Source organism: Pseudopipra pipra, chromosome 3 (assembly GCF_036250125.1).
Source record: "Pseudopipra pipra isolate bDixPip1 chromosome 3, bDixPip1.hap1, whole genome shotgun sequence".
In the NCBI taxonomy this organism is placed as follows: domain Eukaryota; kingdom Metazoa; phylum Chordata; class Aves; order Passeriformes; family Pipridae; genus Pseudopipra; species Pseudopipra pipra.
The window spans coordinates 208,738-232,892 of NC_087551.1; the positions used below are offsets into that span (position 1 = coordinate 208,738).

The following is a 24,155-nucleotide window of genomic DNA, read 5'->3' on the forward strand; positions in this document are numbered from 1 at the left end:
GTAGTTGGACCAGGAAACAGGACTGCACATTTCTTTTGCTATCATCTAATTACAGAAGGGTTTAATTATGCATAATCTACATAAAAGGGCTTGAATGCCCCCAAAGGTCACCTATGGAGAGAGAATCAAATAGGAGTAATAGGAACAGTAAAAGTCTGATCCATTTATATGACCCATTTTGATAATTTCTAGTGACACAGCACCTCTCACCTGGGCAGTCTGATGTTCAATTGCAAAGCCTTCTCTTGCACACACAATTAAATAGAACTTGTTATTATCATCTTACTGGTGGTGCTGGGCAACAGAATGGTTTGGAACCACTAAAGCACACGAGGAATTGTTACGTACCATTGAGAAGATAACAAATAACCAAAAAGCAAAGATCTGGGCAAATGAAAACTGCCTGCTAGGGCCCAGGTGCAAAAAAGGCTCGCACAGCAGGGTGCTGAACCACAAATATCAGGTTAGTTTAGAGATGACTTCCATCAGAGCTGTCAGCACAAATGACTTCTCCTGCCATCTCTGACACCTCTCCCAGGGCTAGGCACAGCCCATGCCCTGATGAGTGGCACTCACTGCCAGGAACACGGGTAGGCTCTCCTCCAGATGACACAGACATCTCACTGCCAAGACCAAACAGTATTTCTACATGCAAAGATTCCATTGCCTGGAACTGACACAGAGAGGGCTTGCAGTCGCTGTGGGCACACGGTCTGTGTTCTCTCTGCAGTGTCTGACCTGATTTAGGCTGAAATGGACTCCTTGTCTTCTAAAATTTCAGCATGCCAACCTTAGCAAAAGAGGGAGAGAGTCCTCTCTGAGAGAGGAGCACTGCAGGACAGTGAATACACCACCATCACACCCTGATATTCAGGACAGTGAATACACCATCACACCCTGAGGCCCTCCAGAGCTGCTGCAGGAGCAGCACGCGAGCCGAAGGAACATCTTCCCGTACTTACCTCACAGATCTTCTCCAGCGAGGGGACAAAGAAATCATCGCAGACGATCGCCAGCGCGTAGAACATGTACACGGCCTGCAGGAGAGGAGAGCAGAGGCTCAGGCTGGACACTGCCAGGCAGGGCTGAACAGCAGCATCCCAGGTTTGGTTTGGCACATTTTCAAAAAAATGAAATGCTCTTGCGAGAACTTATGGAGCTGTCCGGGGTTTAACTGAAAGACCCTATTTATCCAAAAGTTCTTACAAGCTATCAAAAGCTGCCAACATTTTATCATCCCTGTAAAGACTGCTTTTTTTAAAATTTTCTGGACACTGCTAAGCCACACTGAAATAGTTTTGCCTTCCTTTTTTCCCCCATTGCACAGTGCAAGGCTTTTTTTATCACTGTGGTCTGTGAAAATCCGAACCTTGGAGGAGTAATTTTTGAAATCTGGTGTTCTGAAAAAGGGGAAAGGAGCTTGTTTTCTGTAATTGTAGTGTTCTGCCATGTCACCTGGGTCCCAGTGGTAAATCTTGCTAAACTTCATACAGGAACAAACAAAACCCAAGGGAGAACACAAGACTCAAAAGGACCTCGAGCCAATCAGCTCTTCAGTTTCATGCCAGAAGCATTTAATCCATGTTTCTGTACTGTGAACAGAACGTGCTGGGGCCTGAGCTCTGCCCCGAGAGGCAGATGGCACAGTGTGGCTCCCATCCATGCAGCAAAGTCCTGTCCTCCCCATGGGGGTAACCTGGTCCATACTGCCCAGATCCTCCAGCTCTGCTTGTTGTTGAAGTCCTGCAGAAGCTCAGATGATGGGAGGAGACCAGAGTACTTTTTTCTAGAGGGAAAGCAGCAATAAAAATGCCCACCATGTTTTTTTCTTGTTTTAGCTTTCAAGGAACAGGTGTAAATCTCCCAACCCACCACACACCCAGATTCTAACTTGCCAGAATTGCAATTTGGCTGCAAACAGCCAGTAATTACTGTAAATCTCAGCCATGAAAACTTTTCAAGCTCGAAAATAATTCAAGTGTATTTTTTTCAGGATTAGAGATGGGAATTTCATCAGAACAAATTATTTTGACACCATCTGGAAGAACGGGCACTAGACTGTCACTTAGGACAGTTTCTGTGCTTCTCTGTCACTCCTCATAAACGTGAATAAATGTAACTTGGCCTTTTTGAAACTCTTGCGCTGCAAAACGCTCCCGAGGACTACGAACGTAAGCAAAACTCCAGGTCTCCAACTCTGCTGGATGCAGCAAAGATCCTGATCTTGCAGAGGGAGCACCAGCTGCTGACACGATGCCAGCTGTAAGAACAGAGACAGAGGAAGCAGATGGCTCGCAGGCATTGTGCATCGTAGGAAGAAGGATCAGAAACGGCCCCAGAGAGTTGTGTGGCCAATTCCCATTGAAATCTGGTGGAGAGTGGGCGCCTGGATTTTGATCTGCTAAACCTATTAATTTGTGGTGGGTCATGCCAGTGTTTTCCTTCCCCAATACACAGTAATGCCTTTCAAGAACACTCATCTGTCACAAAAATGGCATCTCATGGCATTCTGCTTATTAGAGGGCACAACCATAACCCTAAAGGGTGACAAGGGAATTCTTCCCCACCCATGCTTTCACATTTGTAGGATCAGGTACAAGGGAAAAGGCAAAAAGGAGAGTGAAATGAGTAAGGAACAGAAAAACAAATGTGAAGAAACTGCCCCTCTGCTCTTGGTGATCCCCCTGGAGGAGCAGGGAATGGCAGCTGCTCCAGTGGTTGGGAGCATGGAACCAAACCCACTGCCCTCCTCTAGAGCATCCTGGGCGACTTCAGCAAACGTCAGCCCTGGGCTCAGAGCACCGACCAGGCCGAGCCCAACCAGGCCGAGCCCAACCAGGCCGAGCCCACGCTGACTTGGACGTTGGAGCATTTACTGCAATGACCTCACTGCTGCCACACACCTGGGTTTGGCTGTGAGGCCTCCCTAATCTTACTGAAGTGGCTTGAGTGCAATTCAGTGTAAAGTGGCAGAGTATCTGGCTAAAACCCAGTCTTGTCCACAGACTAAACCACTGGCAGCTACCCCCCATCAGTGAACACAAGGATAGTAACTGTTACTTCCTTGGAAGTTCTTTGGGGTTTTTTGGTGGGGCTTTTCTTGTTTGTTTGCCTTTAAAACAAACAAAACAAAGCAACGCTTAGAGTTTGGGCCAGCAGGAACAACACAACCAAAACATTTAATTTCATGTCAAGTCAGGCTCCCAGTGAGGGAGCCCAGAGACCAATGCAGGCTATTTCATGTGAAAAGGAGGAAGGCAGCCAGCACCAGGGACAGGCAGCGGGACAGGCACCGGGACGTCACCGCCCGAACGAGACAGCTCTGGCTGTCCAAGGGAGATGGGGCCGGGCTGTGGCTCGCTGCAGAGATAGATAAAGACAGGATGCAGCCAGGGCGACCTACATTTCCCAGCGCCGGGCGAGGAGGGAGGCAGGTGCCTGCTGGAGCCCCCGTTCCCATGGCTACACGGAGCCACGGCACACCAGGAGCAGCCACTGCTCCTCCACCCCCTCAGCGTGGAGGGCACAGCTCTGCCCAGGGCCAGGCTCGGCCCCGACCACGCACAGGCCCTCTCACACTGGCAACACAACATTCCCCGGCACCACATTCCAGATCTGCCAGAGAAAGCTGGGAAAAGGAGGAGCAACACCGTACTGTCAAAAAGACCAGGATAACACACAGACCAAACCCTCCATTCTTGGCTGTCAGCAAAAACCTTGGGAATTCCTCAGCAAAGCCATTTCCCCTCCCCATCTTGAGGAGGTAACGGGGGCCATGAGCACGGCAGGGCTGAAGGTCCACACGGGCACCAGTGCACACAGCTGGAACTAACTGAAAACCAGGAAAATGCTAGGAGAACAACTAGACAGCCTTCCAGAACCTAAAGGGGCTGCAAGAGAGCCTGAGAGGGACTTTGACAAGGGCCTGGAATTACAGGACGAGGGGGAATGGCTTCCCACTGACAGAGAGCAGGGTTAGATTGGGTATTAGAAAGAAATCCTTCCCTGTGAGGTGGGGGGGCCCTGGCACAGGTTGCCCAGAGAAGCTGTGGCTGCCCCATCCCTGGAAGTGTCCCAGGCCAGGTTGGATGGGACTTGGAGCAACCTGTGACAGTGGAAGATGTCCCTGCCCATGGCAGGGGAGCTGGAACTGCATAACATGTGAGGTTCTACATGTTGATCCTACAAACTACAATGTTAAGCCCTCAGGTGCTGGGGAGCTCTCAGGTTGCAGACTGTATGTTTGGTCCTTTAGCAGGGAACAGCACCAGACTCTCAAAATCCAGATCCTGGCCCCTCCAAACTGAACAACCCAAAGCAGTGACTTAGCAGGGAGTTACTGCCCGTGGCAGCATGCCCTCTTCTCAGAGGGGACATGGAAATAATGAATAGCAGTGAAGCAATCAGTTAACGAGCTCTGAAGAAGTATCCAGGAGAAATTAAACACCATGGCTCCAAACCTGTAATATGGCCTCGCTGGCCCACTTTTTCTTTAAACCAAAGTATTTTCAGCTCGGCCCTAAAACTATTGCTGAACTGCCTAGGTTCTCCTAGATTTTTCCAAGTATTTAGGGCTTTACTTTCATCTTTGTGAAGGCTAGATCATGTTTAGTAATTCACACAGCCCCACCCTGAGATCTGCTGGGTCTTTGTGTTTTCACTTTATTAAACAGCAGAGACCCAAGGCCCCAGTGATAGCTTTTGTCCCGTTTCTCTGGCTGCCGTTAAACAGCTTTGCCTTGATGTCTTTCAGAAAGAAACATTAAAGTATGGGCAAAGGGGCAGAGAAGAAAGGACAAGTTTTTACTGAAATGAATAGAAACTGTTTAAGGGGAGGTCAATAAACATGAGAAGCATGATGATGACCTCTAATCATCACTGCATTGTTCTCCCTACCACTACAGAGCCCCTTTTACAGGCTGATTTCCTCAAATCCACTGAGAAACCTCAATGGAGACAATGAAACTCTGTGTCTGTATCCTTTTTTTCCTCCAAAAAGGGCATTTCTGCACATGCTCTGATTTCATCACATGTTTGGTAACTGTACTGCTGGGAGGTAAAAAACAGATTTAGAGGTTCATCACCCCAGTACAGAGACAGCCCCTTTCAACACAGACTAGAGGCAGGTTGCTAAATGCTGACAGTTGTCTATTTTCTACGGGTATCATTTTTTTTCTTTGACAAGAGGTTGTCCCCAACTGCTACAGTGCTACAGGCTGGATCCAGCTGGGTCCTGCACCTCAGGGACACATAAGACAGAGTATGGTCAAGAAATGTTCTTAAGTCAACCAAACTGGTGTGGAGAATGATGGCACTGTGGAGCGAGGCAGCTGCCCTGCTGCCTGCCAGAGGGGGAGAACCCGAGTGGGCACTTCTGAGGGGACAGCAGATGCTTACTTCTACTTCTCATTAAGAACAGATTTTTCTTTTTATTCTGAAGTCGATGGTTCATCAAAAATCTCAGTCCTCCAGACTCCATTTTGATACATGTTAAAGGCATGTTCAGCTTATCCAGAACGGAACTCCTATATGAATTTTTGGGAGTATTCTTTTGGGTGCTAGAAAATCCAGCTCAGGTCCAGTGCTCACTTTCCAAAACATCTCAAAGCTCAGTGTTCCCATGGAAACTTGGGATCCTTGAGCTTGCCAGGGACAGTCAATAGCAACGTTATTCAAGAAATTTTTGCAGCCATTTAGCCAAAATAAAATCCTAACACAGTGGGCTCACATTACAACATACAAAACAATCTAATTCATACTTTAAAAGAAATCATGAATCACTGCACACAGCTAATGGTGACTGCTCATTTCAGCTAAGAATTATTAAAAGCTTTTAAACATTCACTAGAAGTGGGTATTTACTCGGCTGCTTAAGAATGCCTCTAACCCCCGAGATGTACCGACTTGGCAGTTCCTCCTGAACACAAACAACATGAAAAAAAGAAAAGAATTGTCTTCAACTACCTAAGAGTCAAGGAAGGGACCTGGAGGGACAGTGCTCCCCTCTGTCAGAGCACTGCAGCTGCTGACCACAAGTCCTCCAACACCTGCTGAGTGTCCAATGCACTGACAGACCGGGGTTATTTAAATAACTTTATCCTGAATATCCTTCACTTTGGCCTTAGCCATGCACACCAATTACACTGACTTCTCTGGGGCAGAGATCACAAAACTGCAAGCCCAAAATCGCACAGATTTATGGTATTAGTAAGGTCTTTAAAACAGCAAGTATTCAAGTCTTCTTGGCCCATTTCTGAACTTTAAAGCAAACCCCTTGCCCACCCAATGTCCTCCAGAATTCCCACCCTACACAGCTGATAAATGAGGAGCTGCAATACTTTCTTTAACAAATTCAGGAAGAAAAGCTCACTTTGGAAACTTGTGTACTGGGGGAATTCCAGAGAAACAAACTTTTTTGTTTCTATTTTGGATACATTAATGTAGTTGATCATTATCTCTTAAACAGAAAGCTGTCTCTAATGTCTTTCTCCTCCAGCTGTCATAAGGGATGCCACGAGGCTTTCTGGGGGTAAGTCTTGGCTTATTTTTGAAGGCAATGCCACAAGTGTCTCCCCTGGACTGGCCAAGCCCCCAGTGTCCTCCTGCTCAGGGCAGAGGGCAGGGGCCACAGCTGCCCCTGGCCCCAGCAAAGCTGGCCTGGCTGGAGGAACACGACAGGTAGAGCTGACAAAGAAAGCTTTCCAATCCACGTAATCCCATGGATAGTTCTGTGCCAACATCACTATCTCATATATTACAGTGTTCCAGAGTTGCTCCTTGCAGAAATCTTGTATCTTTTAGCTCCCTGACATTTGGTTTTCATCTTATGGATACCAAACTCTGCCATTTTCAGAGACAACTTTCTCTTTCCTATGGACTGACAGTGTCTACAGAAGAAATGAAAGCAGGAAACAAATTCAAACTATTCTTCCATTATTAAGAGAACTCCTTTTTACCAGAAGATCCCAAGAGCACAAACTATCACATCCCTGACTGCATAGTCCACACAGGAGAGCAAAATGCACCAAAGAGAAAATAACTTCAGTCAAAACACTGGAGCACACTGAGCCCTGTCCACAGCAACAGGAGAAGAAAGGCAAAGTCACAACACTTACACAAAGGACGTGCAGGACCACAGCTCCATGTCTCCTGTCCTCGTTCGTGAAGATGTCATTGGGGAATTCATGGAGAGCTGCAAAAAGCGGGGTGGGGGGAAAGAAAGCTCAGATGTTTAATCAGCTACTCAAAGCACCGCACGGCTGTGAAGTGACGCAGCGAGAAGTCGCCCGACCAAGCGCTGCAGTTACCGCGCCAGAGGCTCTGTTTCACCTCCCTGTAGCTCAGCTTAGCCTGTCCTCGGACAACTGCCTTTCCCCAGAGGTTTCCTGGGCAATTTGCTTCTGTGGCCACCACCCAGAGAGGCCTGGAGGGGGGACAGACACACCCCGAGAGCCCAGCGCAGTCCATGGCCTGGGCTGCAAACACGGTGTCACAGGTAATTCAAAGACAAACTCCCTCCATTTGCTCCAGTGCTTTATTACTGCTCTGGACATTACCTGGACTATGAAGTGCTTAAGGACAGCCTGCCAATTAGGCTGCAGGAATGGCTGTTGGTTAAAAACTGAGGAGCCAGTGTGAAGACGATGCTCTGGCACCCGAGTGCTCCCCAGAAATTCCAGATTTGAATTACCCAACAACAACTGAAACAATGGCTCTCTGCTAATGGTCAGTTCTGCACATTTGGCCTTCAGTTGGAAAAAATCAAACTGTGTTTTTCCTGGCTTTCACATCGTTAATAAAGCTCCAGCAATTGGAATTTAATTAGCAATGCCACAGATGATTAAATGGAAAAACAACCCAGCTCTCTCTCCCAGTTTTGCTGCCTCTGAAGCAATAACTGAGCAGAAAGGAGCTACATCTTAATTTTGTTACTCATGCAAGCAACAGCTCTACCCAGGCAATGTACCTGAGGAGGAAAACACTCTTTTTTACACACAGTAATTTCCCCAAAGGCTTAGGTTAATACTGTTAACTGTATTCCTATGGATTGGTAAATGTTATAATGAGTCCTAACAAACTAGCAGCAGCTACTGGACCAGGACAGCTGGCACTTTTAAAATATATATAATGAATGAACATCAGCAACAACTTTCTCTTTTATGAGACCTTTGACATTTTATCACCAGTCAGGATTCACCTGCCAGGAGCTGGAACTTCTTCCTTCTGAGGCAGAACTAGCACTGCCAGGCTGCCTCCACCCTCCCACCCAGCACGTGTGCTGTGCCAGGGCTGCCAAAACCTCCCTAGGTGTGCAGCCTGAGGAACCAGTGAGGCAGGTACCAGCACAAGGACAGGTGTTAGAAAAACCCCAGCAAGCAACACAAAACGCTACGGAAGCTGGAAGACAATGAGGTTAAATCAGGTGGAAAGGATTCATCTCTCCTCAGCAAAACTTCCTTGTGTGAAAACCAAGTGCTGACATCACAGCTTTAAGGAACACTCCAGGCCACAAGCAAGGCAAACGGAGGTCTGCCTGCAGCAACACTCAAAATGGTTTGCTAACACACACACACACTCTCATGTGTGTGCTTCCCCCTCCCTCCTGCAGCTGCCTCTGAGATCTTACATTCAATACAGACGGATGATAAAAATCCAATCCCTTTATCAAGAGTCTCGAGGAGGTTCAAGGAGCCCGAAGTGCACCCAAGGTAAAGGCACGCAGGGGAAAAACAGGACAAAAATAGCACAAGCTGCCGCGAGTGGCAGCGACTGGGAATCCTGGCCCTCCTTTGTGTGCACAGCGGAAGTGACTGGTCCTCCCCCAGGTTCAGGTTCCCACCTCCCACTGTGGGGAAATGCACCTCTTTATGGGAGAAAATCCCAGCGTCCATCACCACGTTCCCTGTGACACAAACACTTCTAGTGGGTTACACATGAAAGCATGCAATTATAAACTAATATATGCAAATCTGAAATCTGCTGCATTTTTATTAGCTGCATCAGGTGCAGATGAGTACAGATAAGAGGAGAGCTTTGCAAAACACAGGAGCTCCTTTCTAAGAAGAAATAAAGGGTGTTGCTGGAACACCACTCCAACAACAGCTGCCCTATTTAGCCGGTCATAAAAGCTCAGACAGTTTGTTATTTTGCTCTTAAAAGAGTCCTCAGCCTTTGTACAGAAAATAGAGGCAGAGTTTGCCAAGCTTATTTTGATTGCACAGAAAAAAACCCAACCACGCTGCCAACGAACCTAAACTGAAAGAATTAAAGATTTCTGGCCAACAGTCTGCTCTGGTCCACGCAGGTATCAGCCTGAAAGCAGCAGAAGGGATCTTCAGACAGCTCAGCCCCTCCACACACACCTGCTGTGCAGGCATTAGGCACGATCCCGACATTCCCACCACAGGCCAGGCGTTCCAGCCCTCAGCACACATGACTCGGGTTCAGTTTTCACTCAGCGAGGGGCACGTTCCCAGAAACCCGAGCACAGGAGTCTGCAGCTCAACACAACACCCTTCCCAGGGGGCAGTCCCACCTTGTGCTGGCAACTCGTAGAACTATGAATAAGTATTAGGATTATTAGTATTTGCAAGTAATTGGGACTAGATGACTATTGGGAAGGTGTGGATTAGCTTTGGAAAGGAGGCCAAATAATACAGGGGCAGGTGAGCATTAGGAGTGAGAAGCTGACACAGGACTTGAGGTGTTCAGACAGGCAGCAGCTGCTGTGCAGGACAGAGAGCCCACAGCTCCCAGAGCAGGGCACAGGCACCCACCACAGCCACAGCACAGCTCCGGGCATGACAAAGCAGTGGGGGGCTGCTGCTCCCTCCCAGGGCAGCCATCACGGGCTATCGCCAGATCCAGAGGAAAAGTTTGTATCCACACTCACCGAGGAGAAGTTATTTTAGTCACAACACAATGAGCTGGAATGAATTGTTGTCCTTTCATTCTCAATCAGCGTGTGATTCACTCAGACTGGAGCCCTGTTCAGCACTGGCTTCAGCTGACTTACAGAACGACCCTCGTTACCACTGCACTGCGAGGATTGGCTGGCACAACACGGATCTGCCTCTGTCCTGCACAGCCCAGCTCCCCAGCCCAGCTCCCCTGCCCCGGCCAGGTGAGCAGGGAGGGTGCTGTGCAGGGAGGGTGCTGCTGCACCACCCCTCAGGGAGAGCCACCTCTCACAACCCTTCTCCCTGCTACTCCTTTCTCTCTCCTATTTAAAGTTTCCACCTCTGTGAAAGGATTCTTTATTAAAAAACCCAACACTGTACTGGATCAATGGTTCTCAAAGCTGCAACATCTACTTATTTTTAAAGAACTCTTTATACTGCTAGCCAGTCTACCTACTCTGGGGACATGAAAACCCTTGGGAAATTGCCACTGCTTTCACAGATGAAGGATGTTCAGCCTGGGCAATGAATTACCAGCAAAGAAAACTCATAAATTTACAACCTTGGTTCATTTTCTCATGCTGTCCCCATAATTCTTTCATGGCAGAGGTAAGTCACATCAGTCCTCTATCCCAGGGCATCCAAACACCCAGTCGGTGCCAGGTTCTGCAATCCCAAGGCATCCAACTACCCAGTGGGGAGAGGCCCAGCCTGTGCCTGTCCACAGCTTTGTGGGGTAAGTGGTCTGCCCAGTGGCCCCTGTTTGCCTGCTGCTTCCCAAAGAGCTCTCCCAAGGCGGGCTGCACTTCCCAGCACTGGGCAGCAGGTACGGCCACAGAAAGCTGTGACCTGAAAAGCTGACAAGAGCAGGCTGGATTAGAAACCAGGATTCAGATACACAACTCCACCACGCAGGGACCACTGGCATTCACAGCACCAGCACTACTGCAACTGCCATGCAAAGTCCCAGGGCCAAGCACTGTTGTGCAGCTGCAGAGACACCCAGACAGGAGGCTGTGCCAGGTGGCTGGGGGTGAGCTCTCAGGGGAGCCCAGCTGACAGAGCATGTGCTCCTGTGCCCAGCCCCGGGTGCTCCGAGTGTGCCAGCAAATCATCACTGGCAGCAACCACAGCAGGAACAGAGAACCAAGGGGAACATCATTATGGCTTCACACTGGCAGAGGGAGGGCTTAGATGGGGTACTGGGAAGAAATTCTTCCCTGTGAGGGTGGGGAAGCCCTGGCACAGGTTGCCCAGAGAAGCTGTGGCTGCCCCATCCCTGGAAGTGTCCAAGGCCAGGTTGGACTGGACAGCCAAAGGAAGGGCATCAAGGAACGTCCCCACTTTTGTTCAGTGGGTCTTTGTGATTTCTATTGTCACCTATGAGGGACAGATGTTAGTGGAGCAGACCTTGTCATGTGAACTGAGACAACATTTTTTGCATCCAGCTTTTTTACACGGGGAAATAAAAAACTTTAAAACAATTAGTTACCTTCTCCCCTCAAGCTCAGGATTATTGCCTGGTTCAGGATAAGCAACAATATCACATTCAGCACCTTCCTGCACAGTGTCTCACCCAATTCCCTGAGCTCCAGCAGCATCCCTGCACAGTACCAGCTCTGACAGCCCCAGCTATACAGGTGAGCAGCCCCTGCATGCCCAAGGTCTGTCCCTGACAGGGAGCAGGGACCTGGAGGACCTGTGGGCGCAGGGAGGTGAGGGGGCTCAGGAACTGCTGCATCTGCTCAGCCTCACGGCCACCACTGCCTGGAGAGCAGCTGGGGCAGCCCCACACTGCACAGCACACAGCCCCTGTTCCCATGGGGAACACCCTGAAATCACGTGGCACCAGAGAGGCAGGGGACCGTGAACATCTTTAGCTATTTTTAAGACCAATAAGATCAGTCAAATTCTCTCTGAGGGGAGGGCGAGTACCTTTTATATATACATAAATGTTTCACTGCCTGCCAAGTGAAAACGGTGTTTGCATTGCAGTGGCATGATCTAAAATGCAAAGAGTGCCAAAGTGTGCTGATACATCAATAATAAAACATTTTGCTAATGTTTTGCTCATGTCTCCACTTAACTGCTGCAAACAAGTGGCTGAAGCAGCACAGGGGTGCAGCACCCCGCTGTAAATCCTGCAGCACCCCCAGGGGCCCCGTCCCACCCCTCAGGGTGGTAGTGCCAGGCTCTGTCTGTGCCCCCCGTGAGCAGACCCTCTGTGGGCCAGGGGAAGCAGCCACACAGACACGCCCGTGGGCTTGGCAGCTCTGGGTGGCAGCCTGGCAAGTTAAATCAATTTGCAGTTGTCATCTCACACCACACCAGGTGGGGTTTTCCCCCCTCACTGACCTTTAGCTTTCCTCACCAATGGGACAGCCCAGTCCAAGGCACAGTTCCATGACAGGCAGCAGTTATCCCACAGCTCCTCTGCCAAGAGCATCCCTGCTGAAGCTACTGAGCCTTGTACCTGTTCACAGGTGCCTCTTGGTGGGATGAGCCAGACAGAGCAGACACGGTGTGAATAAAAAGGGAGAGGTCTGCATTTCTATTGGGTAAGTTATGCACGGGCTGGGGGAAAGAAAGGAGGGAGAAGATGGAAGAATGGGAATACGAGACGTGCCACGGGGAATTCAGAACTGGCAGCTCATTTGCATGGGAAGTGAGAACAAACATCACTCCTTCCTACTCTGGAGGAAGCACTCAAGAGAAATCACTGCCTGGAAACGCTGAAGAGAAGCTGCCCCCTCCACCCACCCACGGAACAGCCGGCACTGCAGCTCCAGGGAAGCCCCATTTCTGCCTCGCAGCACCAGCTCTAGGAAGGGAAGCTCTGGCCAGGCTTGTGGGTTTAGACTGGAGGGGTGTTTTTCCTGGGTGTAAACATGCCCATGTACACAGCACGCGGGGCTCTGTGAGCGTCCCCAGCAGCTGAGCTGTTTGCCATTCCATGCACATCTGTCACGTCTTTAGCATTTCAGATGCCCAGAGTTGTACAGAAATTGAAAAGTGCATTTCTTTCCAAACGAGGCACATGAAGTGCCCAACCCTGCACTCCCTGTGCCATTGTCCCTCCTTTCTCCAGACTCTCCTGGCTGTGTGTTGTGTGGCACCACGCTCCCAGGCTCCACTCCTGCTCCACCACGGGGCTGTCCTGCTGTGCCAAGAGCACACACACCAGATGAGGTTTCCCTGAAACCAGTGCTCTCCTCAGCTGCAGGAAGTGAAGCCTCAAAGGAACAAACCCACACACGTAAGCAGAGCCCCTGTGAAGTCAAAAAGCTCCTGCCTTGGCTTCAGTGCAAAGAATCACTTGCAAGGTCAGAGGTGCATCGAGATCCTAGGACAGCAAGTAACTATATCTCAACACAAATGGGGAAGGAATCAGAAATAATAAACAACATGCAACAGCATATAGTTCAGGGAGAGTTTAAGTCAAATAACAGCAGCAAGTGACCTTGAAAGAGAAGGTTATACTTTCCTTTGTTCAGCACAAGACTAATTTCTGTTACAGCGAGAATCTGGCAACTGTTTCCCAGGACCTCTGAGCTTTTATATTCCTGTGCTTCCCTTGACCACGCTATAGTTAAATTTCTTAAATATATATATGCATGCTTAAACTGACAGGGTTAGATGGGATATTGGGGAGGAATCCTTCCCTGTGAGGGTGGGGAGGCCCTGGCACAGGTTGCCCAGGGAAGCTGTGGCTGCCCCTGGATCCCTGGAAGTGTCCAAGGCCAGGCTGGACGAGGCTTGGAGCAACCTGGGCTGGTGGAAGGTGTCCCTGCCCGTGGCAGGGGGTCGGAATGAGGTGGTCTGTGAGGTCTCTTCTAACCCAAAGCTTTCTGGGATTCTGCAGTAGTTTTTGTTCTGCTTTGTGCCCCCAGGTTCCCCCATCAGAAGCAGCAATTCCTGCCTGCAGAAGGAAAGGCATGGAGGTATTAACAGAACTGCCAGTGTTATAACTTTTACAGACCCAAGGACCGTTGGTGTTGGATCAAGATATTTCCCCTGACAAATGCAATACTTCTGCAAAGTGATCCATTATCAGCCACACACCGTGGTCAGAAATAGCTGGCACAAGGAAGGTTCTTAGCAAAACCACAGCAAGAAAAGAACAAATCCACTGCTGGCTCCTGTCCTCACATGAACTGCCAGAAATTCCTAATAACTTACTGGCTTAATTCTGCTATTCTGAAGTTCCCCAGACTTCTTTTGATTTGGAACTGAATCCAATCCCCCTTTCGTTAGCTTTATTTTGGGGAACAGATATTTAAATGGTGTTCATATCCATGGGCAGGCTAACCAAAAAAGGCAATTTGTTACAAGAAGCACTTTTATAAAGCCACCTGATAAGGAAGAGATGCTGCTATCACCTCTCTTCTTCTCCTGGGGAGAAAAGGGAGGGATGACTTAATCTCTCAGCGTCCCAAGTACTGGATGCAGGGATGTCATCAGTTTAAAGAAGGGGAGCAAATTCCCCTTGTATGCTTCAGCCTTAGCCCCATTATAGGGGTGGCTGGGAACCTGGATCACAGGAAAACAAACAAACAAAAAACCTTCAAAGAATCGAACTTGTGGACTTTGCCCAAAACACATCAAAGCTGTGGCTTAAACATGTGGCCCAGGCACAGAGGCAGGTTCAACACAGGGCAGCCAAAGCCAGCCCTGCCCGGGGAGCAGCACAGCGATGCCACCGCGAGCACGAGGGTGGGGAGTGCCCACACCTGAGCATGGCACAGGGACAGCGAGTCCTGCAGCCACAGAACCATTTGGAAAAGACCTCAAAGGTCATCGAGTCCAGCCCTGCCCTCCTGCCAGGGCAGCATGCCCAGCGAAGCCCGGCCCAGGCGAGCCCCGCTCTGGGCTGCCCCAGCCCTGCAGCCTCTGAGAGCAGAGTGGGCCTGGAGGCTGCCATGGGCTCTGCCTCTCACATGCTCTCGGGGCAGGGATTTACTGCCTGCAAATGAATTTCAACATTTAAACTGTCCAGGCTCATCTGCGGAGCAACTCTAATACGCTTTAAGCTCCCTCGGATGTCTAAATGCTTAAAGCTATTACAATGTCTTTGTTATTTTACATTAGGCATCCCATTAACTATTTTCTTACTTTGATGTAATCAGTGTTTACCGTTATTTGGGGATTAATTCTGGATAATGAGGCCACGTGGCCTGTCTCTTCTACAGTGAAGAGTTGGTTGGCAAGGCAGGGCAGCCCCCCCGTGACAGAGCCCCCATCCCGTCCCCCTGGGGAGCACCCTGAGCACAGGGCAGGACCCCAAAGCCTGTTAGCATTTTCCATTTAAGCTTACACTCCCGACACACAGAGGATCCGGTCCCTTCCCCTCTCAGAAGCAAACAGAAGCAAAGCTATCCTTTCCCATTTCCATTCCAACACTGTCAGCCACAAGGTGCTTAAAGTGCTCAGGTGCTTATATCTTATGTAAATATATTTAGCAAATCAGAGAGAGCTCCACACTTCAGATATCCACCATTTTGCTCTTTGCACATAAAACTAGCAGGCAAAAATTTCCATTCCAAGATTGCAAGGTTAAAATGCTATACCTAAGTAATGTATCTATAAGAGGGAAATCAGAGCAATCCTTTACTTTGATGGATCAATGAAGGTACATCGAAAGGGAATTCCTGGGGATGTAAATAGTACAATTCCCTCAAATGCAAAGGATGATTGCTGCAATAAGTCTTGTAACCCATGCCTGGTACGGCAACTCTGCTGATATAAACCACTGCTGAAATTAGCCAACAAAAACCTGCCTAAAGAAGACCAGACTCCCACAGAGATTCACCACCACACGAACGAGTGCTCTCGTCATCCAGTCATCCATGTCATGGCTCACCCCAGAGAGAACCCTCATTTACACAGCACGTGTGAAAGTGTATTAACTTTGCCTGCAGTGAAAAGCACACTGGGAAGGATTTTCAGGGGACAAAGCAGCACAGCTCTCAGGATGATTGCTAGCCTTTCCCAAGGCATCCCAATGTTGCTTTGAGCTCAGCTTGAGATCAGCCCCAAGCCCAGCTCCTCTGGGAGACAGCTGCAGTCAGCTGCACCACAGGCACTTATTTGTGCCCTTCAAACATATTCACATCTCCTCAAGCCCCTTTTTCAGTTTATCAGGAATTCTGAATGCCTGTCTGCTCCTCCAGGTGTATCCAGGACCCTCAGTGCTTCACATCACCTGCACACCTGACACATCCCCACTGTCACCTGCTCACAGACTGGGTATTATTTAATCCAATTCTTCAGCTATCACACTGCAAACTTCATCATGGCCAGGCTCAACTGGGAGGCTTCTGAGCCTAAGAATTACCCTGCCACGAGCAATTCCCTTAATCCAGACTGAGATTTCACCATTTTTCTCAGTGTTACGTGCATTAATCACGCGCTTGCCAACAACCATCTTGGAGAATACTGATACATGTGCTGTCCCAAGACGCTTGATAAACCACTTTCTTGCCATCAGGGTCCAAATCCTTGGAAAGCCCGTGCACAAGCTTTGCTCTGAGCTCCCAGGAGCCCAGGCAGGACAGACAGCCAAGGCCTGTCCTCCAGCACATGGCAGAGCTGGGTCCTGCCCTTTCTTCTGGGGTTCCACTGACGGATTTCACTTTTGCTTTTCTGTTTTCCTCCTAGCTGGTTTCTACACAAAACAGAAGATACTTAAGAGATTTCTGTGGTTTTACCTCTGGCTAACTGTATTCATTCCCTGATCAACTATATATACCAAGCTGGAGCAGCACCACAGCCCCTGGGACACCGAGTGCTGGCAGGAGAGGGGACAGTGCCGTGCTGGGGCAGGTGCCCTGCTCACAGTGCTCACTCTGTGTGTGCACAGCACTCCCCATCCAGCACCAAAACACACTTACCACGTGAGCTTCACACGTGTGCCTCTGAGGGGGCCTTAGAGGCCACACACACACATATGGACAGACATGTACTCACCTCTGTACACACATGTACATACACTTACATACACAGTGCTGCACACATTTATCTGTCTGAAACAGGAGAGCCTTGTGACAACAGGGAGTCAGGTTTATCCTCTGACTGTGGGGAAAAGTGAACACACACCACGTGCAGATGAAGCACAGTACATGGCAGGTCCCTCTGCAGTTACACATTTTGCTCTGTGGTGACAGGCAGGCCTAGAGCCCAATTTCCAGCATAAAAATCATATCAGTCAATGTCAACACACTGTTCATACATCAGAAAGACAACACTGGCTTTAAATAGGTACCAGCGGCTGCAGAAGACAAGGCGCTTCCAGAACTCCATCTCCGAAGAGCCTTTTATCTCTCTCAGAAACTGAAAGCCCCTAAATATAGGACTACTGTTAAAAATTCATGAGCTTCAGCAGCTATTTATCAAAGTCATGGAAATAGGATATTTCCATGATGGTGAATGGCTTGACATTCATTACTAATAAGCAAATGTGCCCTTTATTACCATTTTAGAAGAGAACATCGCTGCCGATACCCAAGGAACACTGCATTAGCACCAGGCTACAGCATTAGCTTTGCTACAATACACACATCATTTCTGCCATCTGGATGCCTCACGCTTATTAGCTCCCAAACGAGGAGGCTGATGCCAGCTCTGTGGAGCCTGACGGCACGAGGCTGCCGGGAAGGTGGGGTGGGGCCGTGGTGCTCCTCTCCACAGACCGTGCCCCAGACCACACTTACACTGACCCCTTCCTCCAGTTCACTGGGTGCTCTTGCCAGAGCAAAGCCACGTGGCAGAGGGGCAGAGCCCACTGCAGCCAGGCAGCACTTCAGCAGGCAGGTGACAACGCTGACTGGGACACTGCCTTCATCAGTGGCAGCTCCTGTCACCCCCCACTCACAGCCTCCCACCACAACCACTAGACCTCGGAGGTTCAATCAGAATACAGCCTTACTTCCACGTAGAAGAGGCGACAGAACTGTTCCTCTCTGTGATGATGTAAGTTTTTTATCTCTTTTATATATGCAAACTTTTGTGCACGTTCTGTGCTGACACAGGAAAAGCACGCACTGCTGTCTGCTGGGATGGCAGAAAGGAGAAGCAGAGAGGAAGGAGGAACCCTTTCACCTCCCTTACACAACATGAGAAAGCTGGACACGAAAAGGGTTTGATTTCAGTGGATCCCTGAGAATTTGTTCTTCCCAAAAGGGTTCTTGATGTAACTTGACCAACAGCCATCATCCTGCAAGCGTAAGGGGGCCTTTCTCTTGCCCTTCCTTCACAGAGAACACACGATGGCAGCTAAACCTTTTATATAGGGAGGCTTTTCCTGTGGTCACCACCCACATGCCCCTTGTTCTCCTCCATTCTTTGTCCCTTTCTTTTTCCAGCCTGAACAAACCCACACCACAAGGTTTTTATGTGGTTTCCTGACTTTCACCTCATTCTAGGGGTGCACTGGGGGCTGCCCCCAGTCTGCCTGTCCCCCTGAGCCAGGGGATGCTCAGACTGCCCAACACATCCCAGCCATCCACACTGCCCCCACTGCTGTGCCTCCCACCAGGAGCACCCATCCCCTGGCTGCCCTGGTCAGACCCAACCCATGGATCTCACTCTGCCCTTTGACCAGGCACCATCCCTTTGGTTTCCCACCCTGCAGCTGTGCCTGGGATGCTGCAGTTCACTCCAAACACAGGTCATTTAGCGAGGTGGCGAGTCACCAAACGTGGGGCCTTTCAAGAGGGTGGGGGTTTCCTTCCTCAGTGCCTTTTCCTGGCTGAACATTAGTTGGAGCACCAGAAATCCCAGGACATAGATGGGTGCAGTCTCCACAATATGAGCCCTCCAAGGCCTTTAGGAGAGGGACAACAGCAGGCACACAATTCGCTTCCTCCTTCCTTAGAGAACATCAGAGGAAGCTACAAGGGCAGCTGTAATTACATGTAAATCCCCACACAGGCAGAACTCTATTTTACATGTGGCTGGAGAATGGACCATCTGTTTTATGAAAGTACTACTAGGCTCTTTTTTCATTTTCTCTTTTATCCCAATTATATTCTTTTCCTCCCCCTCCTCCCTAAGTGGAAGCATTGCTGCAGTACTATCAAGAGTCTTAAAATAAGATTATCTTTTTAAATGAGAGAGTCTTTAAAGTGGGATTATACCTTACAACAGCGAACTAGTCTTTCAATCAATTCCAGAGGATATGCTACGACTTCATTACTCTGGAAGAGGCTACATTTGTGGGGCAGCAAATGAGAAGCATTTACATGATGGCACACAAGTTCAGAAAAAGTGCCTCCCCTGGCCTGTTCTTCCCTGAGCATGCCAGAACAGTGCTCTGGTGCCCCTCCAGAGCTTTTGTCCACCACCAGTTTCCGTGACACTAAGTGATACTGGCCCATCAACAACTATCCCCAGCATTTTCCCAAAAGAGAGGCAGAAGTTGTATGGAAAAACAAGAAAGCAGCATTCCTGTCCACAAGAAAAGTCCTTTTGTGTGAAGGACTGATCCCTGAAGAAACAAGACATGATACACACATTTTGTACAGCCCCTGCCTGCTCTTGGCAGGGCTGGAGCTGGGGAGGGGACACATTCAACAAGAATCTCCCATGGCACAATGCTTCCCACTGAGCAAATTCCAGGGACTCCGGAAGAAGTGCACGTGCAGAGCAGGGCCACGAGCTCACATCCTTCACTGGCAGCTGCGGATGCTCTCCTGGGATGAAGGACCCACCTGCAACCCCACTGGGTTCAGAACAGGCTCCCACACAGGGGCATCAACCACCTTCAGCCACTGCTCCCAAATATTTGCTATGCACAAACTGAAAATTCCATGGCCACTGCCTGTGCCCTGACTTACATGAAATCCACCCATCCCACCTTGACACACAATTAGGAGGGCAATTCCCATTAAAACCAGGGCAGTACCTTGTTGCCTGCTGCACAGGCACCCGTGAAGGACAGTGCTGATTCCCCTGATCTGCTCTGCAAACCCGCAGCACTGCTCTTCCTCAGCTGGGACTGGGAGAAGTGCAGGCGCTTAAAATTCAGGCATTTCGTAGTGTAAATCCACTGGATCCCACCAGTCCAACCCCACTTCCTTACAGCCCATACACACCCTGCAATAAGAAGTGACCCAGAGCACCCGAAAGCATTAATATAGGGAAGATCCACTCGCATAGCACAGGGCTTTTGGTTTTAATGGTTGTAGGGAGACAAAACTTGTTTAAAGCAAAGCCAAGGAGGCTGCTGGGCATCTCCCTGCACTTCACCAGGCTAGAGACAAAGCACTGCACCCTGAGGATGCCGAGCCAGAGGCCTGGCACACTGCTCACACACTGTGAGCAGCTGGGTGAGCAGGCCAGGCTGGGAGCTGCTCCTGGGGACTCATTGGGTCAGGGGGAGGCTCGCCTCAGCCCCACAGTGAGAAAGGCCAATTTGCTCTGCTGACCTATTGGCTGCTGTGTCACGCTCAGGGAACACATGCCAGGCACTTCCAGAGAGCTTTGGGGAGGTTTAGCCAGAAGGGCAATGGATTTCAGTGGCTATCACACAGCTAAATACCACGTACCCCTCAGCGGCATAACCTTTGCATAACTGTTACACTTCCCTGCAGTGAATAATCTGCAAACAGCCTTAAAAAGGCCTCTTGCCCTCTCCTGCACGAACACTCCCATTTCAGGGGTGCACCTGCTGAGAAATTCTGTGCACCCCAACACAGTCTCTGAGGGCATGTTTCCAGGTGTCATTCCAGCCACGCAGAAGCCCAAGCACAGCACCTCTTTCTGCTGGGTTACTGCTCAGAGCCAGGGCAGGGACCCAGAGGGGATGCAGAGAGGTGTGTGCACAAGCAACTGGAAGTCCTGCTGGAGCAGAAACTCTGGGTGTTGGTGAAAGACCAAGGGCACGACACTGCACACTGCTGAGCTTTGGGGCACAGGGCTGAGGCACTTGGGGCCACTGGGATCTCTGGGAAACGGGCACGAAAGAGTGGAACTGTGTGGCTGCAGCGGGCTGGGAGAAGGGGATTGCTGAGAGCCAGCAAGGCACGCCCGTGCATGCTAACAACCCGCCGGACCCTCCGGAGCGCCCGCCCCGTGTCCAAGGAGAAGCATTACTGAAAGGCAAGAGGGTTTCTCGGGAGCTTGGAGCAGATTCATCCCAGGGAACTGCAGGTGGCTGAATGCCAGCCTCTGCCATCAGCCAGGCCAGCCCAGAGCAATACCTGCAGAGCAGCCAGCAAGGCTGCTTCGGGCACGGCTGGCACCACAGGGCTGCCCACAGGAAGGTGAGATGCTCAGCTCCTGGGCCAGCTCTGTTCCCACTGGAGTGACTGGGGAAACTGGAATCAACTTCAGCAGCACGCTTCTGAATGCCTCCAGCATGGACAGCCAGCACCCTGGCTGGCAGCTCTGCCAGGCCCTTCCCAGTCACCCATGGCTCAGGGGACTCTCCAGAGCAGCTCCTTTATAATCACAGATTCAGATCCAAGGTTCTTCCTTGGACCTTACACCCCTCTAGCCCCTGCCAAGGGAAGTGGAGGACAAATCACAGCAAGCACAGCTGCGACATCCGAGACAAGAACAACGCAGTAACCAAACAGGTCCCAGCTCAGACAGGTTTTGTGGTGAAGGAAGGGAAAGATGATCTACAATGTTTTATCTACAACACTGGTATTGCCATCTCTGGGGCTATCCCAGATTTCCTACAGCACAGGGGACAGCAACAGTTCACTGTTGCACAGGTACGATGCAGGGACGCTTCAGAGGAACCAAGATGACACCATAGTGCTTGGCAGTCCCCTGCTCTGTCTCCAAAACACAGCCTGAATTTTCAGAGGCTTAAAAAGCCAGCGAGCTACGACCACTCTGTGCCCAATCCATTCGGCTTGCCAGGAAGCAGAGTGGATGCAGGCGGAAGGCAGAGGCAAGGAATCATGATCACCGAGGCAGTTTTCCCCCTCTGCAGGCAGAATGAGGTGCCAGTGCACAAATCAGGCCTACAGAAACCAGACCATGCACTTGCATCTTCCAGTGCTGCCTCCTGCCAGCTCTGAGCCACTGCTAATTCCATCAGATCCCTCCTGGGTCAACAGGCATCCCTTTCCCTGACAGCTGAAGACACAAAACCTGGACACATGAGACATTCCAAATGCAGCCAGTTTCCTTGCCCTGGTTATCATTCCACATCAGTCAGACAGAAAAAGTTATTACAGGGTAATAGGGTTGAAAACAGTGGCCGAGAAGGGGTTTGTCAAACTAATCCCGTCACTCTGCAGGAAGAGGCAGCACAGTTTGCTGCTGTGCCCACAGGGAGCTCGCTGGATCTGTGTGCTGGTTAAACCACAGCGGTCTGGGAGCAGGCTCTGCTCGAGTCCAGGCAGCCTGTGCAACCTCTGTGCAGAGCCATAACCCTGCTGCCCTCTGCACAGCCCAGGCCCTGCCCCTCCTGCAACCCAGGCAGCAAATAAAAACAATAATTCTGCTTTTCCTTTCTGCCTCCTGACACCTTCTCTCCTCTCTCTCACAGCTCCAGGACACCTACTCCTCCACCGAGGTGCCTCTGCTGATAGCCTGGGGAAGGTGAGCATCCCCTCTGCCTCCCTCCTGCCCAGTGGCTGCACAGCTGCCCACAGTCTGGCAGGCTGAGAAAGGAAAAAGCCCCAAATAACAGGGGGTGATGGCCACGAGCCTCGACCCCTTCCCCCTTTGCTCAGGGCTGCCTTCACAAAGTTCACGTGCTCAGGATCTCATCATCCCAAATACACGAGAAGTTGGGTTTGCAATGAAAGGCTTTGATTAAAACTGGCACCTCCGAGCCTCCCGCTGCCAGCAGCCACAGCACTGAAGGAGACATGCTCTGGGGCAAACACAGCATGGAAACCTCCACGAGGAGACCGAGAATGGGATCCATGCTGCTGCAACGGCACGAGTGCAGAACCACTTACAGAGAGCACTGGGAAAGAAATAATTACTAACATTAACTGGGGACACGATCTGCAGGAGAGCGTTTCTCTGGTGATGCAAGGCTACATTTTTCAACGCACATGGAAGCTCTCGCACCTTCTCTCTGGATTCCTTAAGTATCTGCTTTTGGAGAAAATCACAAACACCTCCAAACCAGGAATACCAGGAGCAGCCTCACGCTCAGCAGAGTGCAAACATCAACACCGACAAACTGTAAGGAGGCTGTTGAAAAAAACACAGCCCTAAGGACAGCAAAACCCCAGTGGCCCTTGAAACAGCCCCAGCACCATCACTGGCCATCCCTGGGCTCTGCCAGCTGAAACCACAGTGCTCTTGAACAGGAGAGTCGTTAGAGGCACAATCCCTGTCCTTCAGGATGACACAGCCCTAAATCTGGCACGTGCCCGCCCGACCAGTGCCTAATAACCAGCCACAGTGAAAGTGCTTCTTATGGCCTGGCTGAAAAGTAAAATATTGCACAGACACTGTCACTCATCTAACACTAGAGATTTACAGTACCTCTGCTGTGGGCCCTCATAAAACAACCAGCAATATTTCTAAGGCAGGTCTCGGAGAAGCAAAATATCACCAAAGAGCAGCTGAATAATAATGAGACCAGAAGCCACAGCTCCTCACCCAGGAAAATCCTCCCGGCTATTTTGTGGAACAAGATAAACATGGCCAGATATAGTATCTGCTTTATTTCTCTGCACTGTTAGTTTCCAGCAGCAAACAGGAGAGGAAAGCAGTCCTGGGCAGAGGAGCCTGCCAGCTCTGATCCTCCAGTCCTTTCCTGAAGGAGGCACAGCAGCTCCTGAGCTGGAAAACAGGAGCATCCCTGGGTCACAGACCCAAACACCCTTTCTCACAGACAGCTGGAGGGAGCTGCATCTCCCTGCCCTGCACTGGGTAACTTGTCCCCATTCTTCTCAGCCCTGGGCACCCTCCAAGTCCCATCATGCAAGTCCCATTTGAACCAGGGATGATCCAGGTCCTGCTACTGGGGCAGGGATGATACAGGACAACACCCTACTGCATCTGCAGAAAGGTCCATGAGTGGGCAGTGCCCAAGGTGGGCCATTAACAGCACCCAGAAGGACAATGTGTGCTGCTACTCAAAGCAAAGAAGAAGGAAGTTCAGAAACACATCAGCAGCACAAATGCTGCCTCCTTGAAAAGCTCCAGTAACTCCATCCTCAGTGTGGGAAACTGAACTGGGCCAAAGGAGCAAGACTGGAGCTCTTGCCTTCATTCCCAGCTTTCAACATGTTAAATATGACCCTCAGCAATGCTGCTGCCCCACTGTGACAGCAGGAC

The 24,155-nt window shown here is 50.1% G+C and overlaps 1 protein-coding gene across 3 annotated transcripts in view; it reads right to left on the reverse strand.

Annotated features, from left to right (window-relative positions):
• The window catches only part of SLC24A3 (solute carrier family 24 member 3), a 122,157-nt gene that overhangs the window by 50,876 nt on the left and 47,126 nt on the right, over nt 1-24,155 (reverse strand). For all 3 annotated transcript variants that reach the window (XM_064650913.1, XM_064650912.1, XM_064650914.1), the window contains exons 3-4: nt 7,116-7,192; nt 963-1,037 (exon numbers count right to left, since the gene is read on the reverse strand). In XM_064650913.1, coding sequence (XP_064506983.1) covers nt 963-1,037; nt 7,116-7,192 — 152 coding nt within the window. The remainder of the gene's footprint in view (nt 1-962; nt 1,038-7,115; nt 7,193-24,155) is intronic.